At 37.7% G+C, this 21,720-nt stretch overlaps 1 protein-coding gene across 1 annotated transcript in view; it reads left to right on the forward strand.

Moving 5' to 3' along the window:
• The first annotated feature begins 1,698 nt into the window (after positions 1-1,698).
• The window catches only part of HtrA2 (HTRA2-related serine protease), a 66,792-nt gene continuing 46,770 nt past the window's right edge, over positions 1,699-21,720 (forward strand). Inside the window, exon 1 of the mRNA XM_090371961.1 lies at positions 1,699-2,250. Within this exon, the coding sequence (XP_090228087.1) occupies positions 1,727-2,250 (524 nt within the window). The 5' untranslated portion in view covers positions 1,699-1,726. The remainder of the gene's footprint in view (positions 2,251-21,720) is intronic.

The following is a 21,720-nucleotide window of genomic DNA, read 5'->3' on the forward strand; positions in this document are numbered from 1 at the left end:
ATTTCCTCTTTGGTTAAATCATTATCAATATTGTATACCAATAAGGTTGGATTCAATTTCTTAGGTATCTCAGGGGTGATTCCAACATCAGACAGGTTTTTGAGGAAGAGATGGTATCCAAATCTTTACGTGAATCAGTTTCTAAAATTACGCCTTTGTTTTTAATGAGACGGAGAGCTTTAACTTTGACTTCTTTCAAGTCTTGCTTTAAGGTTTTAACTACACGTTCTTTAACATCAGTGCTCGTAGTAAGAGTATAACTCTCAGATGCCTTTAGGAGTAATAAATGTGGTTTTCTGGTTGAAGTAGTTTTAACATTAGCGGATTGCAGACTGTCTGTTTGGTTAATAGAAATTTTTGCAAGGGATTGTGCAGTAGCCTCAGAGAAATTTTCAGGAGAAACTACGTTCAAAGAAGTATCAACTAATTCTGTAGAAGTTGAAGATTTTGCCACAGAAGCATATGAGAGAGGTGTGGGCATAGTTTTTGACTCATCACTTCTTATCTGCCGCATCTTTATTTATTATTATTATTATTATTATTATTATTAATGGCCATATGGTACAAGGAAGCCTGAGGCTTATGGTGCACCAGCCAAAAAAAAAAAAAAAAAAAATTCCCAAGTTACCCCCCTGAGTGAGAGAGAGAGAGAGAGAGAAGTAGAAAGGAATCACCAAGAAAGAGAAGAATGATGATATCCAGCTCAGGACCCTGGGTTTGCTTTCATCTTAAGAGCTTCGTTTTCTGTAATCAAACCATTCACAACTAATTCAAGACCGCTCCAAGGTCTTGAATTATGATGGCAGTTTTTGTAACCTTACTATTGTCGTTTAATAAGTAAATTTCAATTTCTTCTCGCAGGAAAGTAAGTGCATCGACAGGGGAAAGATCTGAAAGTAAGATAGTCCCGACGTTTGGTATTTTAATTTTCCTGGCAGTTGAAGTAGCAGCCCTAGTCAACGTGTCCGGACTAAAATGTTTTATTTGTGAAGAATCAGTAGCGACATTTGTGGTCGTAGAAATTGGTACTTTTGCTTGAAGATTCAAGATGTTCTGATTTAGCTTTAGGAGCGGTTACACTTGTCTTACTTTGTTCCTGTGAAGAAACGAGAGGTGGAAACTCATCGGTGTTTATCGACAAATTAGTGGCGCCTGTATTTTCTTCCACGTTGGGGGAATATGGGGAGGGGGTTCAAATCCCGTCTCGGGCTTGGATGAGAGTAGTGCAAAAACCGTGGGATGTGCATTATGGCCACAGAAACCGATGCGCAAAAAATAACAAAAAAAAAAAAGAAAAAAAGTGGAATATGGAGCGGAAAAGAATCGCTTGCTCCAAGTGCTGTTTGTCCTAGGTTTCCCTTGGTAATCAGTGTACCGTTAAAAAAAAAAAAATTGCAAAATTGCATTCAGTATTATATATATATGTGTGTGTATTTTTTTAACATTTTCTGTTAAATATGAGTAAGACAAGTGTGTAGAGCTAAATTGAATACTTGACTTTTGTTTAGTAGCTCCGCGTTTAAAAGGCTACGTGTAAACGTTATGATCTGTTGCAATAATTTCAGTTTCTTCGTCAAAAGTGCAACTGTGACACACTTATGGCAGTGACAAAATCACAGGTCGTGATTTAATGACCAATCGCTATAATTCACATTTCTTATTTTAGCCAGTGCCAGAGTAGTAGTGGTTAGTGTTAGCTTGTTGTGCTGTAAAGTGAATTAGAAATATGTTATCTTTATGCCGGATTAACAGTGCACTTTCCTTATGTAAACATTTTAAATTTTGCACTGGAATTCTCCACATGTGTCGGTTTCATGCGGTGAAGGAGAATGCTTTGATAGGACTTGGACTATATGCAAATCGGAAATCTATAACAGTTCTAGTGAATAAATTTAAAATACTCCATCGTGCGCGATGTGTTAGTGACAATGGAAACTATAGGAATAATGACGATTCCAGGAAATCATTTTTTATAAAAAGTTGGAAAAAGATGGGGCTGTGTACATTACTGGGGTTAGCAGTGGGGGTTGGAGTTTCTGGTATGGTCGGATTTGATGACAAAAGTAAATTCATTTTATCAGAATTATCATATTTAACTAGCTTCAGTCTCCCTCATATCAAAGCTGCCCAAGTATTTGATCCTGGTAGGGGAAGTGTATCCCCGCCTTCAGCAAGTAAAATTCATAATTTCATCGCCGATGTCGTAGAAAAAACTTCTCCAGCAGTTGTGTATATAGAAATCAAAGCAAGGTGAAAGTAATATATTGGTAATTTGTAGTGGTTCTTGGTATGTGTTAAAAATTAGATGTTTTCAGGGAAGTTTTACAAAATTTAATGTCTAGTCCAGCCAAAATAATTCTGATAAATGTTGAGACCATTAGGTGTTCCCCAAGAGATGTTTCTTGTATCTATATATATTATTATTTATTCTTTTTTTATTTTTCTTTAAATTCTGGATGTTTTGTAAATTTTACTTACTTTCTTTTCTTTCAGTAGTTTAACCTTGTAGTATAGGACAACATATAAATTCATCATACAATACTGAGATACACAAATATCACTTTTCTAGGTGCAGAACAACAACCACAACAACAATGGCAACCTATCAAGTCTGATTAATCATGTTGGTGAATAAATGGTCATCTTATAGAGATGACCATTAATAAATGGTCATCTCTATAAGTAAGGACCAGGGTATGTCTGCCAGGGGCAAAGGTTGATGAGTTGTAGAGCGGGTATCATCTTTTAAGGGTACAAAAGGTGATATAGTTGTACACGTTGGCACTAATGATATTAAGAGTAAGAGACCGGCGGAATTACTTAACAAGTATAGGTCACTGTTGAAAAAAAGCCGTGATTTAGGGTTGAATTTGAAAGTGTCTGCAATTCTGCCCAGACACGATAGGAGGGATTATATGATGAGAGCCCTGTTGATCAATTCGGCCCTGGAACGATTGTGCAAGACTCAAGGGGTAGAATTTTTTTCAGCCTGGTCTGTACTTGTTAACAGGAGAGACTGCTTCTACAGGGATGGGATACACTTAAATAGAAAGGGTGCAAGAATGTTTGCTGATGCTATCGAGGCAGTGTTAGGTGGGTCGGAAAACTGCTAGATTGGGGGGATACAAGGACTAATAGATTAACAGTAGCCACTGGCAGAGGTGAAAGTGATTCTTGCACTGCTTCTATTGGAATGAGCTGCAGCCTGGAAAATAAGATGCAGGATATTTCAGAGACTGCTGGGAATCATTGGGGTACAAATAAACACATAGGTTGTGTTAGGGTAGCTAAGAAAAAGAACAGGTGCATGTATACTTGCGTGTACACCAATGCTAGAAGTTTGGTAAATAAATTTGATGAATTTGAGGTATTGCTCAAAACATCAAAGGCAGATATTGTGGGGATTTCAGAGACGTGGTGTCACACAGATATAAGGAATGCAGAACTGGAATTTGGGGAGTACAATGTCTACAGAAAGGATAGACAGGATAGGAAGGAAGGAGGGATTATGCTATTAGTTAAGAAATACATAAAATCCAAGGAAGAGAAACCAGTTGACATTGCTGGACAGTGCAGTGTCGAGTCAGTTTGGTGTGACATAAGCATTGGGAGATCAAAATTGAGAGTAGGAGTGTGCTATAGGCCTAATGACTCTGATGAGTATAATAAGAAACTGTACAGGGAAATAGAGTGGGCCAGTAAATTAGAGAGTCTTATAATGGGGGATTTTAATTTCCCAGATATTGGCTGGAATTTGGGGCTGGTCACTCACACACTAGCAAGGCTTTTGTGGATTTATTGGTTCTACATCAGCATGTTCGGGAGGCAACTAGAGGGAGTAATACTCTTGATTTTATTATCAGTAGTGATTCTTCATGCATTAAGAATCTGCAGGTAAATGAACCACTAGGTGGCAGTGATCACAGTGTGCTGAAGTGGGATTTACTCAAAGAGGTAACTACCATTAGGGGTAAAGGGAAGGGTTATTGCTTTCGTAAAGGCGACTACGATGGACTGAGACAGTATTTAAATTCTATACAGTGGGACCAACTGATGATGTTACTAACAGCAAATTCAAAATGGGAAGCATTCAAAGAACTTATCTTGGAAGCTACTAGGCTTTAAATACCAACTAAGAAATATTGTTCAAGGTTTAGGCCTAAATGGATGTCAGATTAACTAATGAGACATATGGCAGAGAAGAAAAATGCATGGGATACATACAAATTAACACGTGACACAGAAGCCTATGATAGATACAAGTTGATCTGTAACCAAGTTACAAAGTTGGTTAGGCAGGCGAAGGCAGATTACGAGAAATCTTTGGCAAGGGATGCAAAGAAAAACAGCAAAGAGTTCTTTACTTATGTAAACTCTAGAAGGAAGGGGATGAATCAGATTGGTCCACTTGATATCGATGGGTCAACTGTTGATGATCCTGCGCAGGTAGCTAATAAACTGAATGAATATTTTGCATCGACATTCACACATGAGGAGTTATTCAGCGAGGGGAATGCCAGAGGTGTATCCAACTCTGGCAGTAAGCTAGAGAATCTTGTAATAACTGAGAGTAAAGTGGAGGAGAAATTGTTGAAGATAAATACAAGAAAGGCACCTGGGGTGGATGGGATCTATCCAGTTATATTAAAGGAGGCAGCAAAGGAAGTAAGCAAACCCTTAGCCATAATTATGAGAGCTTCCTTGGACTCAGGGGAAGTACCCATGGACTGGAGATGTGCAAATGTGACCCCAATTTATAAAGGATGATCAAAGGGCGACACAAGTAATTATAGACCTGTTAGTTTAACTTCTGTTCCTGGAAAATTAATGGAGGCACTGGTTAAAGAAGCACTGCAGGATCATCTAGACAAGACTTCAGTTATAGCTCAGACACAGCATGGTTTTGTTAAGGGGAAGTCTTGCCTGACCAATTTGATTGGATACTATGATGCAGTCACAAAAGAACTGGATGCAGGGAATAACTTTGATATTATATACTTGGATCTTAGAAAGGCTTTTGATACTGTTGCACATGGAAGACTGCTGCACAAATTGGAGCAGTGTGGCATTGGAGGCAAATTGCTGCTATGGATAAAGGGGTGGTTGAGGGGGAGAAGACAGAGAGTGGTAATCAATGGACACTGCTCATCGTGGACTAATGTTATTAGTGGAGGCCCTCAGGGTTCAGTATTGGGTCCATTATTGTTTTCTGTATTTATAAATGATATTGATGATGGTATATCAAGCTTAATGTCGAAGTTTGCAGACGATACGAAGGTTGGCAGGGTTGTCAAGGACACTACTGACACTATGCTACTGCAACAGGATCTGGAAAGGTTGAGCAGATGGGCTGAGAGGTGGCAAATGAAGTTTAACATTGACAAATGTAAAGTTCTACATATGGGAAACAGCAACCCCAGAGCAACGTATCAACTCTGTGGTACTACACTGAGAGTGGTAGAGAATGAAAGGGACCTGGGGATGGTTGTGCAGGCAGATATGAAGTTTTCTGGGCAGTGCAGACGGGCTGCAAGAGTAGCTCATGGTGTATTGTCAATGATATATAGGATTTTTTCTAGCAGGGATAAGGAGATGATGATTCCCTTGTATAAGGCAATGGTCAGACCACACCTAGAGTACTGTATACAGGTCTGGAGGCCTCATTTCAAGAAGGATGTAGAGATGCTGGAACGAGTACAGAGAAGGGCAACAAGATTAGTGAATGGAACCAAGGGGTGCTCTTACGAAGAAAGGCTTAAATTTTGCAAATTACAGTGTCTGGAGACTAGGCACCAGCGAGGTGATCTGATAGAGGTGTATAAAGCCTTGAATGGTTTGAGCATGCTCAATACTGATGGGATTCTTCCTCTTTCTCAGAATAATCAATCACCTGAGAGGGCATAAATTCAAATTGAGGAAAGACAGATGTAGGATAGAAGTGCGGAAATTTGCCTTTAGCCAGTGGGTGGTTGGTTGGTGGAACAGACTTCCATCCCTTGTTGTGGAAGTTGATAGCCTAAATAAGTTTAAGGCTCAGCTGGACAGGTATTTCAAATGAACAGAGGGGTGAAGTGGAAGTGGTTATTTTTTATTTATTTATTTATTTATTTTTTTTTTTTTTTGGCTGATGCTGCATTAGCTTGCTTTCTTGCATTAAATGCCTCTACTAATGCTAATGCTAAGTTCCATCATTGACCCTAGGGGCTCACATCTGGCTTGGCACACCCAGGGTCCTGAGCTGGATATCATCATTCTTCTCTTTCTTGATGATTCCTTTCTACTTCTCTCTCTCTCAGGGTAACTCGGGAATTTTTTTTGGCTGGTGCAGCATAAGGCTTCCTTTAACCATATGGCTAATAATAATAAGTATATAACCATATTGTATAATGTACTAAAGGTTATATTATACATTACGGTAGTAATAACTAATGTATTTAAAAAAAAAAAAAAAGTACAATATTAAAAACTGGAATAGATTTTGTTTTATGGAACTTATAATAAAATTCTTATTCCTGTGTCAATTCCTTGATAACAGGTAAATGCACAGAAATTCAAGTCCATGTTAACAAGGAATTCAAGTCCATGTATCTTCTACCTTCAGCTTATGCATGGTACTAAGTACTATAGTTTATGAAACCCCAAATGCTAAGTATCTTTATAGTGTTTGGAGTTTCATAAAAATGTAGTAGTAGTAGTGACATGTGATGCAAGAAAGCAAATGTATGAGCTTATGCAGCATCAGCCAAAAAAAAAAAAAAAAAAATCACACCATTCCCTCCAAATGCCTGTCCAGTTCCTCCTTAAATTTATTCAACCTATCAACTTCCACAACGACAGATGGAAGTTTGTTCCAGCAATTAACCACCCGCTGGCTAAAGGCAAATTTCCGCACATCTATTCTATATCTGTCCTTTCTTAATTTGAATTTATGCCCCCTTAGGTTCGTAATCTGAACAAGTGGAAGGATCCCATCAGAATTCAGCGTGCTGAACCCATTCAAGGCCTTATACACCTCAATCAGATCACCGTGCAGGTGCCTAGTCTCCAGCCACTGCAATTTGCAGAACTTAAGCCTCTCTTGATAAGAGGATCCCTTCATTCCCCTCACCAATCTTGTCGCCCTTCTCTGTACACGCTCAAGTAAATCTACATCCTTCCTAAAATGAGGCCTCCAGACTTGTACGCAGTACTCAAGGCGTGGCCTGACCATTGCCTTATACAGAGGGATAATCACCTCCTTTTCCCTGCTAGCAAAATTCCTATATATCATTGACAAAACCCCATGACCTGCCCTGGCAGCCTGTCTGCATTGCTCAGAAAACTTCATATTTGACTGCACAATTACTCCCAGGTCTTTCATTTTCTACCACCTTAAGTGTAGTACCACACAGTTGGTACGTTTCTCTGGGGTTACATCTGGGCAAAGTACATATGCAGTACTTTGCATTTGTCAAGGTTAAACTTCAGTTGCCACTTCTTAGCTCATCTGCCCAAATTATCTAGATCCTGTTGCAGTAGCACACTGCCATTACTGTCATTAACAACCCTGCCAACCTTTGTATCATCTGCAAACTTCGACACTAAGCCTGATATACCTTCATCAATATCATTGATAAATATACAAAACAACAGTGGACCCAACACCGAACCCTGTGAGACTCCACTAATAACATTAGTCCAAGAAGAGCAGCACCCATTGATTACCACCCTCTGTCTTCTCGCACTTAACCATCCTTTTATCCATTGTAGCAACTTACCCTTAATACCATTCTGCTCCAATTTGTACAATAGTCTTCCATGCGCAACAGTGTCAAAAGCTTTCCTGAAATCCAAATATATGATATCAAAATTATTTTTTGCATCCAGTTCCTTTGTAACCACATCATAATATCCTATCAAATTTATCAGACGAGACTTTCCCTTAACAAACCCATGCTGTGTCTGAATTATTGCTGCAGTCTTGTCTAGATGATCCTGCAATGCATCTTAACCAGCAACTCCATTATTTTACCCGGTACAGAAGTTAAACTAACTGGTCTGTAATTACTCGTGTCACCCTTCGATCCCCCTTTGTGAATTGGGGATACATTTGCACATCTCCAGTGGGAACCTCCCCTGAGTCCAAGGATGCTCTCATAATTATGGCTAAGGGTTTGCTTAGTTGCTTTGCTGCCTCCTTTAATATAACTGGATAGATCCCATCCACCCCAGGTGCTTTTCTTACGTTTAACTTCAACAGTTTCTCTTCCACTTTGCTCTCAGTTATTACAAAATCATTAAGTATCCTGCTACAATTTGATAACCTTCTGCCATTTTCAAACCTTAATAATTCCTCATATGTGAATGTAGATGCAAAATACTCGTTCAGTTTGTTTGCTATCTGAGCAGGATCATCAACAGTCAAACCATCGATGTCAAGTGGACCAATCAGATTCATCCCAATGTACCACAAACAGTTTAAAAAAAAAAGAAGTGCAATGTAGCATGTGAACATCTCTTGAACGAAGATTTGCATAAAATAAAATGATTTTCGGTGTATGTAATTTTTACCAAATAAATTAATACTATAGAGTGGTGTAATATAATTTAACTAGATCTGAATTTGTTCTGTTAAGAGTAAGGTGCAGTTTTGCACCGTACTCTTAACAGTTGCAGACTGTTGTGGTTTTTTACACCTTATGCTTTTGTTAATATGTTTTGGCACATTAGGAATATATTAAACTATAAAAATGATACTGAATAACTTTCATGGAATATTTTTAATTTTTGTTTTCCAAAAGCATTATGTAAAAACAAAAAGATTATAAAACATTCTAATATTTATGAATTTTATTATTGTTATTAAATTCATAAATTTTATAATAATATGGTGCTTATGCTGCACAAGCCAAAAAAAAAAAAAATTCCCACGAGCGAGAGAGAGAGAGAGAGAGAGAGAGAGAGAGAGAGAGAGAGAGAGAGAGAGAGAGAGAGAGAGAGAGAGAGAGAGAGAGAGAGAGAGAGAGAAATAGAAGGGAATCACCAAGAAAGCGGAGAATGATGTGATGATATCCAGCTTGGGGGACCCTGGGTTTGCTAAGCCCATACTCGCCAGATGTGACCCCCCTGGGGTTATTGAAACTTAAAAGATTAAATATTACAGCATTATAGTTAGTTTAAAATGAAAAGAAAGCAGAAATAGGTTTAATAAGGGAAAAAAAAATTAAATTGAAAAATTAATTATACAAAAAAAGAATGTTTCAGCAGGTTATGAATTTGTAAGATACTATCACAGAGATGTTAAAAAGTTACTGAAATGCTCTTGACTGTGACTAAAGTAAAGCCAGCACAAGTGGGAAATTTAAACGTTGGGCTGTCTGAAGGGCTGCACTGTTATAGTTGAATTAATATATCATTAAATATATAATGATATCATTATATCATTACATAATGAGACTGTTGCAATAAAATAAATATAATGAAATATTTCATACCTTAAAACTTATTCCCTTCAAAATAATTCTCTTGGGCATGCAATGTTATCCATATGTTTGTTCCAAGCACAGAAATATTTCTGGCAGTCATCTTCTGTAAGCCCTTTTTAGCACTTCAGTTGTATTTTTTTTTTTTTTTTTTTTTTTTTTCAGTGGACTGAAAATGGGTTCCCTTAAGTAAACTTTTCAGTTTAGAGAAGAGAAAAAAGTCAACAGGGGCTAGTTCTATTCTTGTAGGTAAATACACAGATTGTTCATTTACCTACAAGAATACCGGACAATCCTAACCATACAGCCAACATGCTTCATCTTTTTCTCACAAACAACCCTTATAAGTACACGGTCTAGGTGTGTTAAGGCACCTCAGATCACAACTTGGTGATTGTCTCTTCTCCAATGGAGCCTTTATCTCATGGTTATTCCCAACCTCGTATTGTTTTGCATTACAAGAATGCAAAATGGAATGACCTGTAAGACTTCTTTTCTTCTTTTCCTTGGTCGGATTACTGCTTCAAAACTTCTGATGTCACTGTTTGCTCAGATCGTGTCAGTGAAATTATTCTTGCAGGAATGGAATCCATTATCCTGCACTCCACTTTAAAATCTCTTCCTTTATCTAAACCTGGGTTTTCCAATAAATGTGCTAAGGCTGTTCAAGAGAAGAACGTTGCATATTTTAATTGGCTTGATTCTAATTCTTCAGTTTCATTTTCTGCCTACATTAAAGCTCGCAACAATTGTAAAGCTGTTATTAATCAGCCCAAACTAGAGTTTGAAGAGGCTAAGAGTAGAAAACTTGCTTCTTGCTCTAATGGATGCCGAGCATTCTGGTCTCTTGCCAAAGATATTGGCCGCAACTTTGCCTATCTGTTTGTTATTTGGTTTTTAGAAGCATTAGCAACTAAGGCCATATTGCTCCGGGGATATGTGGTGGTCATTCCCTGACCTTTCCGCATTCTCCGTATTTGGTGGGCATGGGCTCTAACCCCGGTCTAATCAAGAAGTGTGTGCTACATACTGCTGCTCCTGCCCACCTGGCTACGAAGGCGCCTATTTGTTTTCTGCTCCCACCTCTGTCCAAACCAGATGGTTCTATTGTTACTTCAGCCAAGGATAAAGCTGACCTGCTAGCATCCCATTTTTCTTCCAACTCGTGTATAATGATCTTGGGAAAACACCTCCCACCATTCTCAACACGCTCCATTCAATGCCTCCTTTGGTCTTCCGTCAAAAGGATGTAAGAAGAATTTCGACGAATCTTGATGCTAAGAAAGCTCCAGGTCCCGAGGGTATTTCTCCACTTGTTCTCAAAATCTCTGCTCCCGAACTTATTCCTGTCTTTTCCGCCTTTTTTCACTTTCTTATTCCAAAGGTGGTTTTCCTTCTGCTGGAAATTTGCTCATATCCAGCCAGTTCCTAAAAAGGGTGACAAATCCTGCATCTAAACAAGCTTCCATCTTATGGTTTGCCAACTGTTTTTTGTAATTGGTTATCCAATCTTTTCTCTGATCGCTCACTGAGGGTGATGGTAGATGTCCCTCTGTCTTCTGACTTCTTCACTAATGCCAGTGTCCCCCAAGGTTCAGTTCTTTCCCCCACTCTTTTCCTCTTGTATATTATTGACCTTCTTCCATTGACTGGAAATCCTATCCATAGTTTTGCCGATGATAGCACATTGCATTCTACTTTCCATTTTGAGAAACCTTGCTCTGCTCAATCAGCTTCAACTTCTCGAAAATCTGCTACCAATTCCTTAAATGCCGATCTCCAGGTAATTCTCCAGTGGGGCAAAGACAACTTAATTGATTTCAATCCTTCTAAAACTCAGTCTTGTCTTATATCTAGCAAAATGGATTCTTCTGCTCCTATACTTATCTTTGCTGACACTCTGATTTCTAGGAAAAATTATATCTCTTTTGGGGATTACCCTGACTTCTAATCTCTCTTGGCACAAGTACATTACGAATATTGCTTCCTCTGCATCTAAAAAACTTGGTTTTCTCTTTTGCTTTCGGCGTTACTTTTCTTCCAAACATCTGTTCACTCTTTACACATCACAAATCCGCCCTACCATGGAATATTGTTCCCGTATCTGGGGTGGTGCACCCAAAACCTCTCTCAGGCTTCTTGATTCCATTCAGAAGAGGTTAGGTTAATTAATGATTCATCTCTAACAAAGTCTCTCCATTCGCTGTCTCATAGACGTACTGTTTCTGCTACATGCCTCTTCCACAGATATTTCCATGGGCATTGTTCTTCTGAATTGGCTTCTATAATTCTCGCTCTCTCTTTCAAATCAATCCGAACACGTGCCGCCACCAGCCAACATCCATTTGCTGTCCAACTTCACACTCACAGAACCAACTTTTCATCTTTCTTGTTTATTCATCCAACTGCCATTTTCTGGAACAACCTTCCTTCATACGGATTTCCTGAAAATTACAGTCTACAGAAGTTCAAGTCCAGTGTCAACAAATATCTTCTTTCATCTTCTCAACCTCCAACCCAAGCACAGTACTAAGTAATATAGGTTCTACTACCTCCCGTGCTTGGGGTTTACATAAAAAAAAAAAAAGAAACTGGTAAATAGAATGCATTGTGTGCTGGAGCATTGTCTTGATGGAGCATCCAACCATCCTTCCACAGTTCATGTCTTTTCCTTCAAATTTTTTCAAACAGCCTTGATAGAACTTCAGCGTAATATGTTTGATTGACAGTCTTATTTAGTGGAATGCATTCAGCCATAATATTTCCTTTAATATCAAAGAAAACAAAAAGCATGGTTTTCATTTTTGATTTTGACATTCTTGCTTTTTTGGTCTGGGGATTGTTTTTTCTTCCATTGCTGACTGTTCCAGTATGACCCAGAAACTAAAAGTTTCTGGGTCGTACTGGAACAGTCAGCAATGGAAGACATTGGTCGTTCATCATCTTCCACATTCTCTCTCTTCCTTTTAAAATTTTTTTATGCCATTCAAACATGGAAGCTCTTGACGTGGTATCTTCATAAACTTGATATAATAACTCAACTCTCAGTTGGTGTTTTCTTTAGTTTTGTTTAAAATTTGCAAATGATTCATTGTTTGATTCCTTTTTCTGTCATTTTTCCAGCAAACTACAAAAACTATATTTCTGCAGAACATATAACTTACCCAGATTGGGAGAACAGATAATGGAAGACACTTTTCAGTTTAGAGAAGAGAAAAAAGTCAATAGGGGCTAGTTCTATTCTTGTAGGTGAATGCACAGATTGTTCATTTACCTACAAGAATACCAGACAATCCTAACCATACTGCCAACACATTTGATCTTTTTCTCACAAACAACCCTTCTAAGTACATGGTCGAAGTGAGAGGTCCTTTTGGCACCTCAGATCACAACTTGCCAGGCTTATAATTCCTTGGTATTCTAGACACAAAAACTAATCTTTTGGGAATGTATAAAACAATTAAAAACAAACTACCTGAAAAAAAAAAAAACAGAACTTCAATACGATTCCAGCTTAATGACGTTTGGTGATGTTATGGCTAACATCACCAAACTTCATACATCACCAGTGGTAAGATTATATGTAGCAGTTTACAGACCATCATTACACCTCAGAAAACAAAGATTACTATTAAACTATGCAGCTAATCAAAATACCACCATAGGAAGTTTACTGAGCCTGCCCTGTCATAAAGACAGCTTTCAAATTTGTTAAAAAGGATATAATAAAGTTAGTCTATAAAGTATGTGGATACTACTTACAACTGATGTAAATTTTTCCTTTAAAAACAGATGCCTTAAAGCCTTTTTACTATTGTTTAAAAAAGCTATAATTTAGGTAGTGGCATAGTATTTAGGGTTAGGTGCCACCTGTGGTTTCCCACATCTCCACCTTATGTACTCTGTGATGGAATGCAGAACTACTGCATAAGCCAGAAAAAAGTGTACTGTCTGGTTTATGCAGAATTGTGTTATGTTCTGTCGTTGTGGCTCTGGCTACTTGGCTGCAGGGCCCCTAGTGGAACCCTATGTTGCCCACCACCACCACTGGGAGGTGAGCCAGGCTGCCTTCATACTCTGGCTGATCTCTGCCTGGGTCACCTGAGCTTTCTGGACGGAGACTAAACAAAAAAAAAAGGGAAGAGAGTGGGGAAGATAGTAGAAGTGGTGGAGTCAAAGTAGACAAAAGGAGGAGGATGAGGAAAGAAGGCATCCTCCAGCAGAAAGAAGAGGTGGGAAGGGAGAAGTAGGAATCACCACTGGTCTGGGAGCCCACCGAAGGCCAGGGAAAGGAAGACAGCTTACAGACCAAGGGAGGTCTGCAAAGTTGGGAAGGTGCAACGGGAAGTGTCTGAGTTTGATTTATATCAGTTCAGTGCCATCATTCCAACGTGGAAGATGTCCAGTTAGGTGTTCATTCAGTTCTGATAGTGGCCGGTGATGAGGGAAGAGCAGGTACGAGGAGAGATCATAGCAGTTACAGGAACATCTGGTGTGGATGTCTATGTTGTGGGATCAGACATGGAGAGATGACACCAACGCCTTTTGACGACTGCTGAGGCATACCTGCTGAAAGCTAAAAACGCTTCTGTCGATTTTAACAGGTTGCTTTCTGGGCTGAGTGTGAGTAAATTTATATTCAGTAACAGTTGATTACTGTTACAGTAGCAGTAACAGTAGGTCCAGGTAGATGTTACACGAGTGCATTATGTGGTACCAGTCCTACAGTTCTCCACAAACATAATGGGCATTGTTTACAAGCCCAAAGTCACACTTTTTGAATGACCCATGTCCTGTCAGAAGAAAGGTGGTGTGTAAATTAGCGAAGAACCAGCCAAGTCTTTGTTTGTTGAGGTAGGAGACACTAGGTAGAAATAGCTTGGTAGTACTGCCTTTGGGGGAATCATCCCAATGGATTTGCTAGAGAGAAACAAGTTTCCTGCCAAGTATACCGGAGTTCTTGTTTTGGATCTGCATCGACAATAGTTTTTATCCCCAGGAATTCAGTTTTTGTTCTTTCTGATGGCATGTGAAGGCTGCTTGGAGGTCAAGGGGGATACAACCTGTTAATACTTGTAGTGCTGCTGTTGAGGTCGTTCTACAAGCCTGAGTCATTTTTAATAACATCAACCGTTGTATCTGCAGAATAACGTTCCTAGTGTTGATGATGGACAAACGATAGAACCATACGGCAGTGTCGTATTTTACGAACAGTACAAAAACAGTTGAATAAAGAATGTGGAATGCAGGTCCCTATAATTTAAGTAATAATTTCTGGAGTTTTTTTATATATGATCACATATTGTTATAAAGTAGTAGTAGAGGCATGTGATGCAAGATAACGTAGCATCAGTCAAAAAAAAAAAAAAAAAAAAGACCCATTTCACATCCTTTCCCCCTAAACATTTGTCCAGTTCCTCCTTGAATTTATTTAAACTATCAACTTCCACAACGACAGATGGAAGTTTGTTCCAGCAATCAACTACCCACTGGCTAAAGGCAAATTTCTGCATATCTATTCAATAACTGACTTTCCTCAATTTGAATTTATGCAAGAGGAAGAATCCCATCACAATTGAGTCTGCTCAACCCATTCAAGGCCTTATACACCTCAATCAGATCACCTTACATGTGCCTAGTCTCCAGACGTTGCAATTTGCAGAACTTAAGCCTTTCTTGGTAAGACCACCCCTTCGCTCCCCTCACCAACTTGTTGCCCTTCTCGGTACTTGCTCAAGCAACCTTACAACCTTCCTAAAATGAAGCCTCCACACATGTATGCAGTACTCAAGTCGTGGCACAACCATTGTCTTATACAAAGGGATAATCACCTCCTTTTCTCTACTAGCAAAATTAATGTATCATTGACAATACCCCATGACCTGCTTTGGCAGCCTGTCTGCACTGTTCAGAAAATTTCATATCTGACTGCCCAATTACTCCCGGGTTTTTTTCATTTTCTACCACCCTAAGTGTAGTACCACACGGTATGTTTCTCTGGGATTACTTCTACCCATATGCAGGAAACCCCCATATAACACGGTATCTCTACAATACGGTTTCACTCTAACATGGTTGATAAATTGCAGCAAACCTCACATAACCAGCTATTTTTGAGCTTTTGTGGGGGTGGTGACCCTACTATTATGTTGGATGTAATTTTTCAACATTTCCATTCTTTTTTGTGATTCCCTTCCTGCTGTTGACTCGCTAGTCGGTATGCAAAAATGACTTTGAAGCTTGCAGCTCATGACTTTTAAGATTTTTGTAAGGTTATTTTGGTTTTTATTTGATCGTTTATAAATTTTTCCAGGTATGTATTACTAAACTTTGTTCTTAAGAACTGTATTGGAATAATTTCTTTGTTGTGAATTAAATTCCAGTCCTAAATTATGCCTAAGGAAAGTAAAAAAGCACCATTCAATAGAAACTTTATTTCTCTATAATCAAAAATACAAATTTTGGATAGTCTTAAAGGGGAAAGGTATCATGCGTTGCAAAAAGTTTAAATTTAAATGAAGCAACAATCCAGACCATAAAAAAAATGAACAGAAAATTAGAACTGCTGTTGATGAAGGATCTTTAATTTCCCCATATATGATGCTCGTTCCCAAGTGCCAATAATTGAGAAAATGGAAAAAGCACTCGGTAGTATTTGTATTGATGATAGCAGTAAAAAACGGATCCCATTAGATGGCAATGTAATTAAACAAAAGACTAAAAATTTATAACCATTTGAAAGAAAATGGAAATCTTCTATTAACCTGGTGTTTGTTGCCAGTAAAGGGTTGAGCGATTTAAAAACGGCTTCTCATTACATAACATAAGAATTCAAGGGGAAAGTGCATCAACTGATAATGAAGCTGCCAAGACTGGGAAATTTCAAAAATAATTTTTTGATAAATTGCATAAATTGATAAATTCTTGAAGAGCACGGATACACGCCACATCAAGTTTTCAATGCCGATGACACAGAAAGATGGTGTATTTTTGTTAGCTTTTGGAACATAACACCCCCCCCCTTTTGTACTGTCACAACTGCTGCTATAAAGCCCCCACTGCACCAAACCAAACAGGCATAGCAAATACAGAGACCCAATTAAGAAATAAAACATAGAGTTTAGGGGAACTGCAGTTACTCTAAACTCCTTATTCTTAATTGCATGTCTGTATTTGCCTGTTAGGTTTGGTGCAGTGGGGGTTTAGCAGAATGAACAGGCTAAACCAAAATGCAGATATGCAACATAATATCTTCTTACTAAAATTGAAAAGAAAACAACTTGAATAACAAATTATAACATTAACAAAAAAAAAAAAAAATAAATAACTGAAAAGACAGAAAATGAAATTAACAAACTATATAAGAATAGGTGTAACCTAATCAAAACATGAGAAATGTAATAAAGCACAAAAGAACATAAGGAAACACAAATAAACATACTGTTCATATCGCAGTTCACTAAAATGAAATTAAATGTAGTGTGATCAAATAAGTATTTGCAAAAATTAAATACTGTTATATCACGTTAAATGAATTTTTGCAAACTTTAACAAGTAATATTGAAGAGTTGCCAACCACTACCTTTATGCCAGCAAAAATTAAAAACTAAAAATACAGGATAGATGAGCCACTCACCCAGGCAAACACATAGGCGTAGTTTCCTTCATAAAGACTGGCCCAGATGCTACCAGAGATGAGTAAGGAAGGATTTCAAGTAGTGAGGGGTTTCCTTGTTTGTTTCTGGTGGCAGTTTTATCATTCTTTATGTGCTTCTGTGTTTGCCCCTGGGTGCATGTAGGCCTTTGCTCATCTATTTTCTATTTTTTATTTTATTTATTTTTATTTGGTAGTTTAAATTTTGTTGGCATGAAGGGGCAGCTGACACCTCTTCAGCATTAACTTGTTCAGTTGCAGTTTTCAAAAAATCCTTTACCGTGGTATGATAATGTTTAATTGTGTAAATTATTATTTCAGCATACCACATTTAATCTCATTTTAGTGAACTCTGACATGCATAGTACACAGTCCGTTTGTATTTGCTGGGGTTTCCCACATTTCACATTTTTCAATCTTTGATGTGGTTTCTTCTCTTCTAATATGGTTTGTTAATTAATTGTTTTTTTTTTTTTTTTTTTATGTTTTGAGTTTATTTAAGTTGTATTTTTAAACTTAAAAACTTTATAAGGATGTACTTAATTTATTGTCTTGCTTTGTAATTTTAGTTAGTAGCTGATATGTTGCATATTGGCATTTTAGTTTGGCCTGTCAATTGGCTTCGGTCAGCATGGAAATTTACAACTTGTATTTTCAGTTGTTTGAATTGCTTTTATTTTTAATGGGCTGTGATAGAAATGTGAGTGTTTTGGGAATTTCAACAGGGTTGATGCCTCCCTGAAGAAGTGGTCACTGTGGGGCCCCCAATTTCCTTGTGTTTTTCTTCTTAAGTTAGTGTTTGTATTTGCCCATTGGGTTTGGTGTTGTGGGGATTTCCTTGCTTGTTTTGAGCAGCAGTTGCACCATTCTTTATGTTGGAGACTGCCTCTGTGCTTGCCTGGGGAGTGTAGGCCTCTGCTTATCTTTTCTGTATTTTTATTTTTAATATTGTTTATTTTTATTTGGTAGTTTGATTTTTAATTTTTGTCAGAAAGAAGGTGGCAGTTGACACCTCTTTATCATTAATTGTTGCAGTTTTAAATAGTTCCTTTAACATGGTATAACAGTGTATAATTGTGTAAATCACTGTAATAAATTGTCATGTCATACTTGGCATTTAACAATTCCTGATAGCAGTGCTGAGCATGAAAAGATATACATCGAGGTGGGAAAAGCAAAATGCGAGTTCAGATTCTTTCTTTCTTGTGAAGCTTTACAAGTGCACTTAACAGCTATAACTCAACATTTACAAAAAAGGGCATTCTAGAACAATAGCTTTCTTGAAATAGCCATAATCAGTTGATGTGTAACAGTCTAAACAGAAACCCACAAAAAAAAAAAAAAAAAATCCTAGATGAGGTAATATTTAAAAGCTTACTGTACTGGCAAACAATCATGTGGTTGTATTTTAATACAAAATGTGTATGTGAAATTTAATTTCTAGTTCAGTATTCACTTTAAAAATCCACCTTTCTTCTTAAAAATATGCTTTCTTCCTGTTTTTTTGCAAAAAGGTTTTCTGATGTTTTTACCAAAAAAGTCAGAATTTGGTAGCTGTGTGAGTATGTAATTTATAGTTTATTGATATTTTTCAGTACAGTTATACAGGAACCATTAAACATTCTATCTCTACTAAAGTCTTATTTCATCTTCTTGTTTTTTTTTTGTTTTTTTTTATAAATGCTACAATATAAATGTTCTGAACTTCATTTTATGTTCTGGCTGAAAGACATTTGGCAGATGTAGGTCTATGTATAATGCTAAAAAGGTAGGCCATGTTGCTTTGGAATGCATATTTAAATAAATGAAGTTTGGCATATTTATTATTGATTGCCAAAAAAAGCATTTTTTCATTATTGAAAAAGGTTCTCAAAATCAATAGCTCTCAATCAATTCTGAGAATAGTGAATCTAAAGTCATGCTGAATTCTACAGCCTCTACACGTCCTTATCTTCTGTTATCTTGCTGTTATTGACAAGAAATGTTTTAAAGTTCACCTTTGACGAGAGGAATTGTTGCTGATTTTGTTATGATTGTTCTTATTACAGCAGTTTTTTCTAAAAGAAAACTGTAATATACTTAATAAAGTTATATAAAACAGCTTATATAAAATACAAATATTTATATATAAAATACAAATATTTCTTGAATATTTGTATAATGATTTTTTTCATGTAATCTGTGATTTTTGTGTACCTTTTCTAGAAGAGTTTGTTTTTTATATAATATTTGTTTTTATATTGTAGAATGTTTTGTGATATGGGAAATAGTAACAGTAATAATAATAGAGGCATGTGATGCAAGAAAGCAAGTGTATGAGCATATGTAGCATCAGCCAAAAAAAAAAATTCACACAACCATTCCATCTAAAAGTTTGTCCAGTTCATCCTTGAATTTGTTTATGCTATCAACTTCCACAACAACAGATGAAAGTTTGTTCCAGCAATTAATCACCTGCTGGCTAAAGGTAAATTTCCACACATCTATTCTACAGCTGTCTTTCAATTTGAATTTATGCTCCCTTAGGTTCGTAATCTCAGCAAATGGAAGAATAACTATCAGAATTCAGCGTGCTCAACCCATTCAAGGCCTTATACACCTCAATCAGATCACCTCGCAGGTGCCTAGTCTCCAGCTGCTGCAATTTACAGAACTTAAGCCTCTCTTGGTAAGAGGACCCCTTCGTTCCCCTCACTAATCTTGTTGCCCTTCTCTGTACATGCTCAAGCAAATCTACATCCATACTAAAATGAGGCCTCCAGACCGGAACGCAGTACTCAAGGCGTGGCCTGACCATTGCCTTATACAATGGGATAATCACCTCCTTTTCCCTGCTAGCAAAATTCCTGTATATCATTGACAAAACCCCATTACCTGCTCTGGCAGCCTGTCTGCATTGCTCAGAAAACTTCATATCTGACTGCACAATTACTCCCAGGTGTTTTTCATTTTCTACCACCCTTAGTGTAGTACCACACAGTTGGTATGTTCCTCTGGGGTTACTTCTATCCATATGCAGTACTTTGCATTTGTCAATGTTAAACTTCAGTTGCCACTTCTCAGCCCATCTACCCAAATTTTCTAGATCCTGTTGCAGTAGCACACTGCCATTACTGTCATTAACAACCCTGGCGACCTTTTTATCATCTGCAAACTTCGACACTAAGCCTGATATACCTTCATCAATATCATTGACAAATATACAAAACAACAGTGGGCCCAACACTGAACCCTGTGGGACACCACTAGTAACATTAGTCCACGAAGAGCAGCATCCATTGATTATCACTCTCTGTCTTCTCCCAGTTAACCACCCTTTTATACATTGTAACAACTTTCTCTTAATTCCATTCTGCTCTAATTTGTACAGTAGTCTTCCATGCACAACAGTGTCAAAAGCTTTCCTGAAATCCGAGTATATGATATCAAAATAATTTTTTGCATCCAGTTCTTTTGTAACCACATCATAGTATCCAATCAAATTTGTCAGACAAGATTTTCCCTTAACAAACCTATGCTGTGTCTGAATTATTGCTGCTATCTTGTCTAGATGATCCTGCAATGCATCTTTAACCAGTGACTCCATTATTTTACCTGGAACAGAATTTAAATTAACTGGTCTGTAATGATTTGTGTCACCCTTCTATCTGATTCATTGTAAAGCAGGCAGTGTGTGGATGAGTGTTATCATGCTGCAGGCACTTGCTTGAGGACAGGAAACCACATTTATTTTGAATTGCTGGCTTTAAAAAGTTTTAAGCACATCACAGCATGCCTCCAGGTAATGTTCCAAAATCATTCCTTTATGATCCCAGAATAAAGCAAGCAACACTTTCTTAGCTGATGCTTAGGTATGCCTTTTTTTTTCAGTGAAGGCAACTTTGTGTGACACTACTGCAAATTTGCATGTTTGATGTGTAACATACACCCAGGATATATCTCTGGTTGCTATGTATTCTAAGAATGAGTCTCTTGTTTGCCATCCATGAAGCACCAAATACACATTGTCATTCCTTCGATTTGTTAAATGCTGAGAAATCCATTGAGTACACACTATTCAAAAGTGTAACTCCTCGCTAATGATAGCATGCACCAAACCAGCACTGATCTTGCATTCTGTGGCAATCTCCTCACGTGTTCTTCTTCCCCTGCCACTATGACTTCTGCTGTTGTAACATGATGTACTTGCCCTGGTCTAAGGCTCTGGTATCAATCGTTCCATGCATTTCTGAAAGCATTTTCTCTCTAAAGAGCATTTCAGTGGCAGATTGTATTTTTGTTTTAATAACAGTTTTCTTGATTTGTATATCAGGGTAGCTCTTTGCCATACAATAAGTAGGGAGAGGCCCAGAAAGGAAAGCCACCTTTTCAGAGTAATTGGCATTACTCTGACACTTGTTTTGAACTTCCAGTCATCCTTTTATCCTTCATGAACTTGAGGATCTTATTCTGCAGTTGCCAACCCCTTTCTGTTTATTGGGAGACTTCAGTGGATACCATCCATTGTGGGGTCTACTAATGCAGACAGACAAGGACAGCTCATTGAAATGCTTATTGACAGAAATTCTAACCATATTAAATACTGGCTCACCAACTTGCATCCAT

This window comes from Mastigoproctus giganteus, chromosome 4 (assembly GCF_048544385.1).
Source record: "Mastigoproctus giganteus isolate SK-2022 chromosome 4, ASM4854438v1, whole genome shotgun sequence".
Taxonomy (NCBI): Eukaryota; Metazoa; Arthropoda; class Arachnida; order Uropygi; family Thelyphonidae; genus Mastigoproctus; species Mastigoproctus giganteus.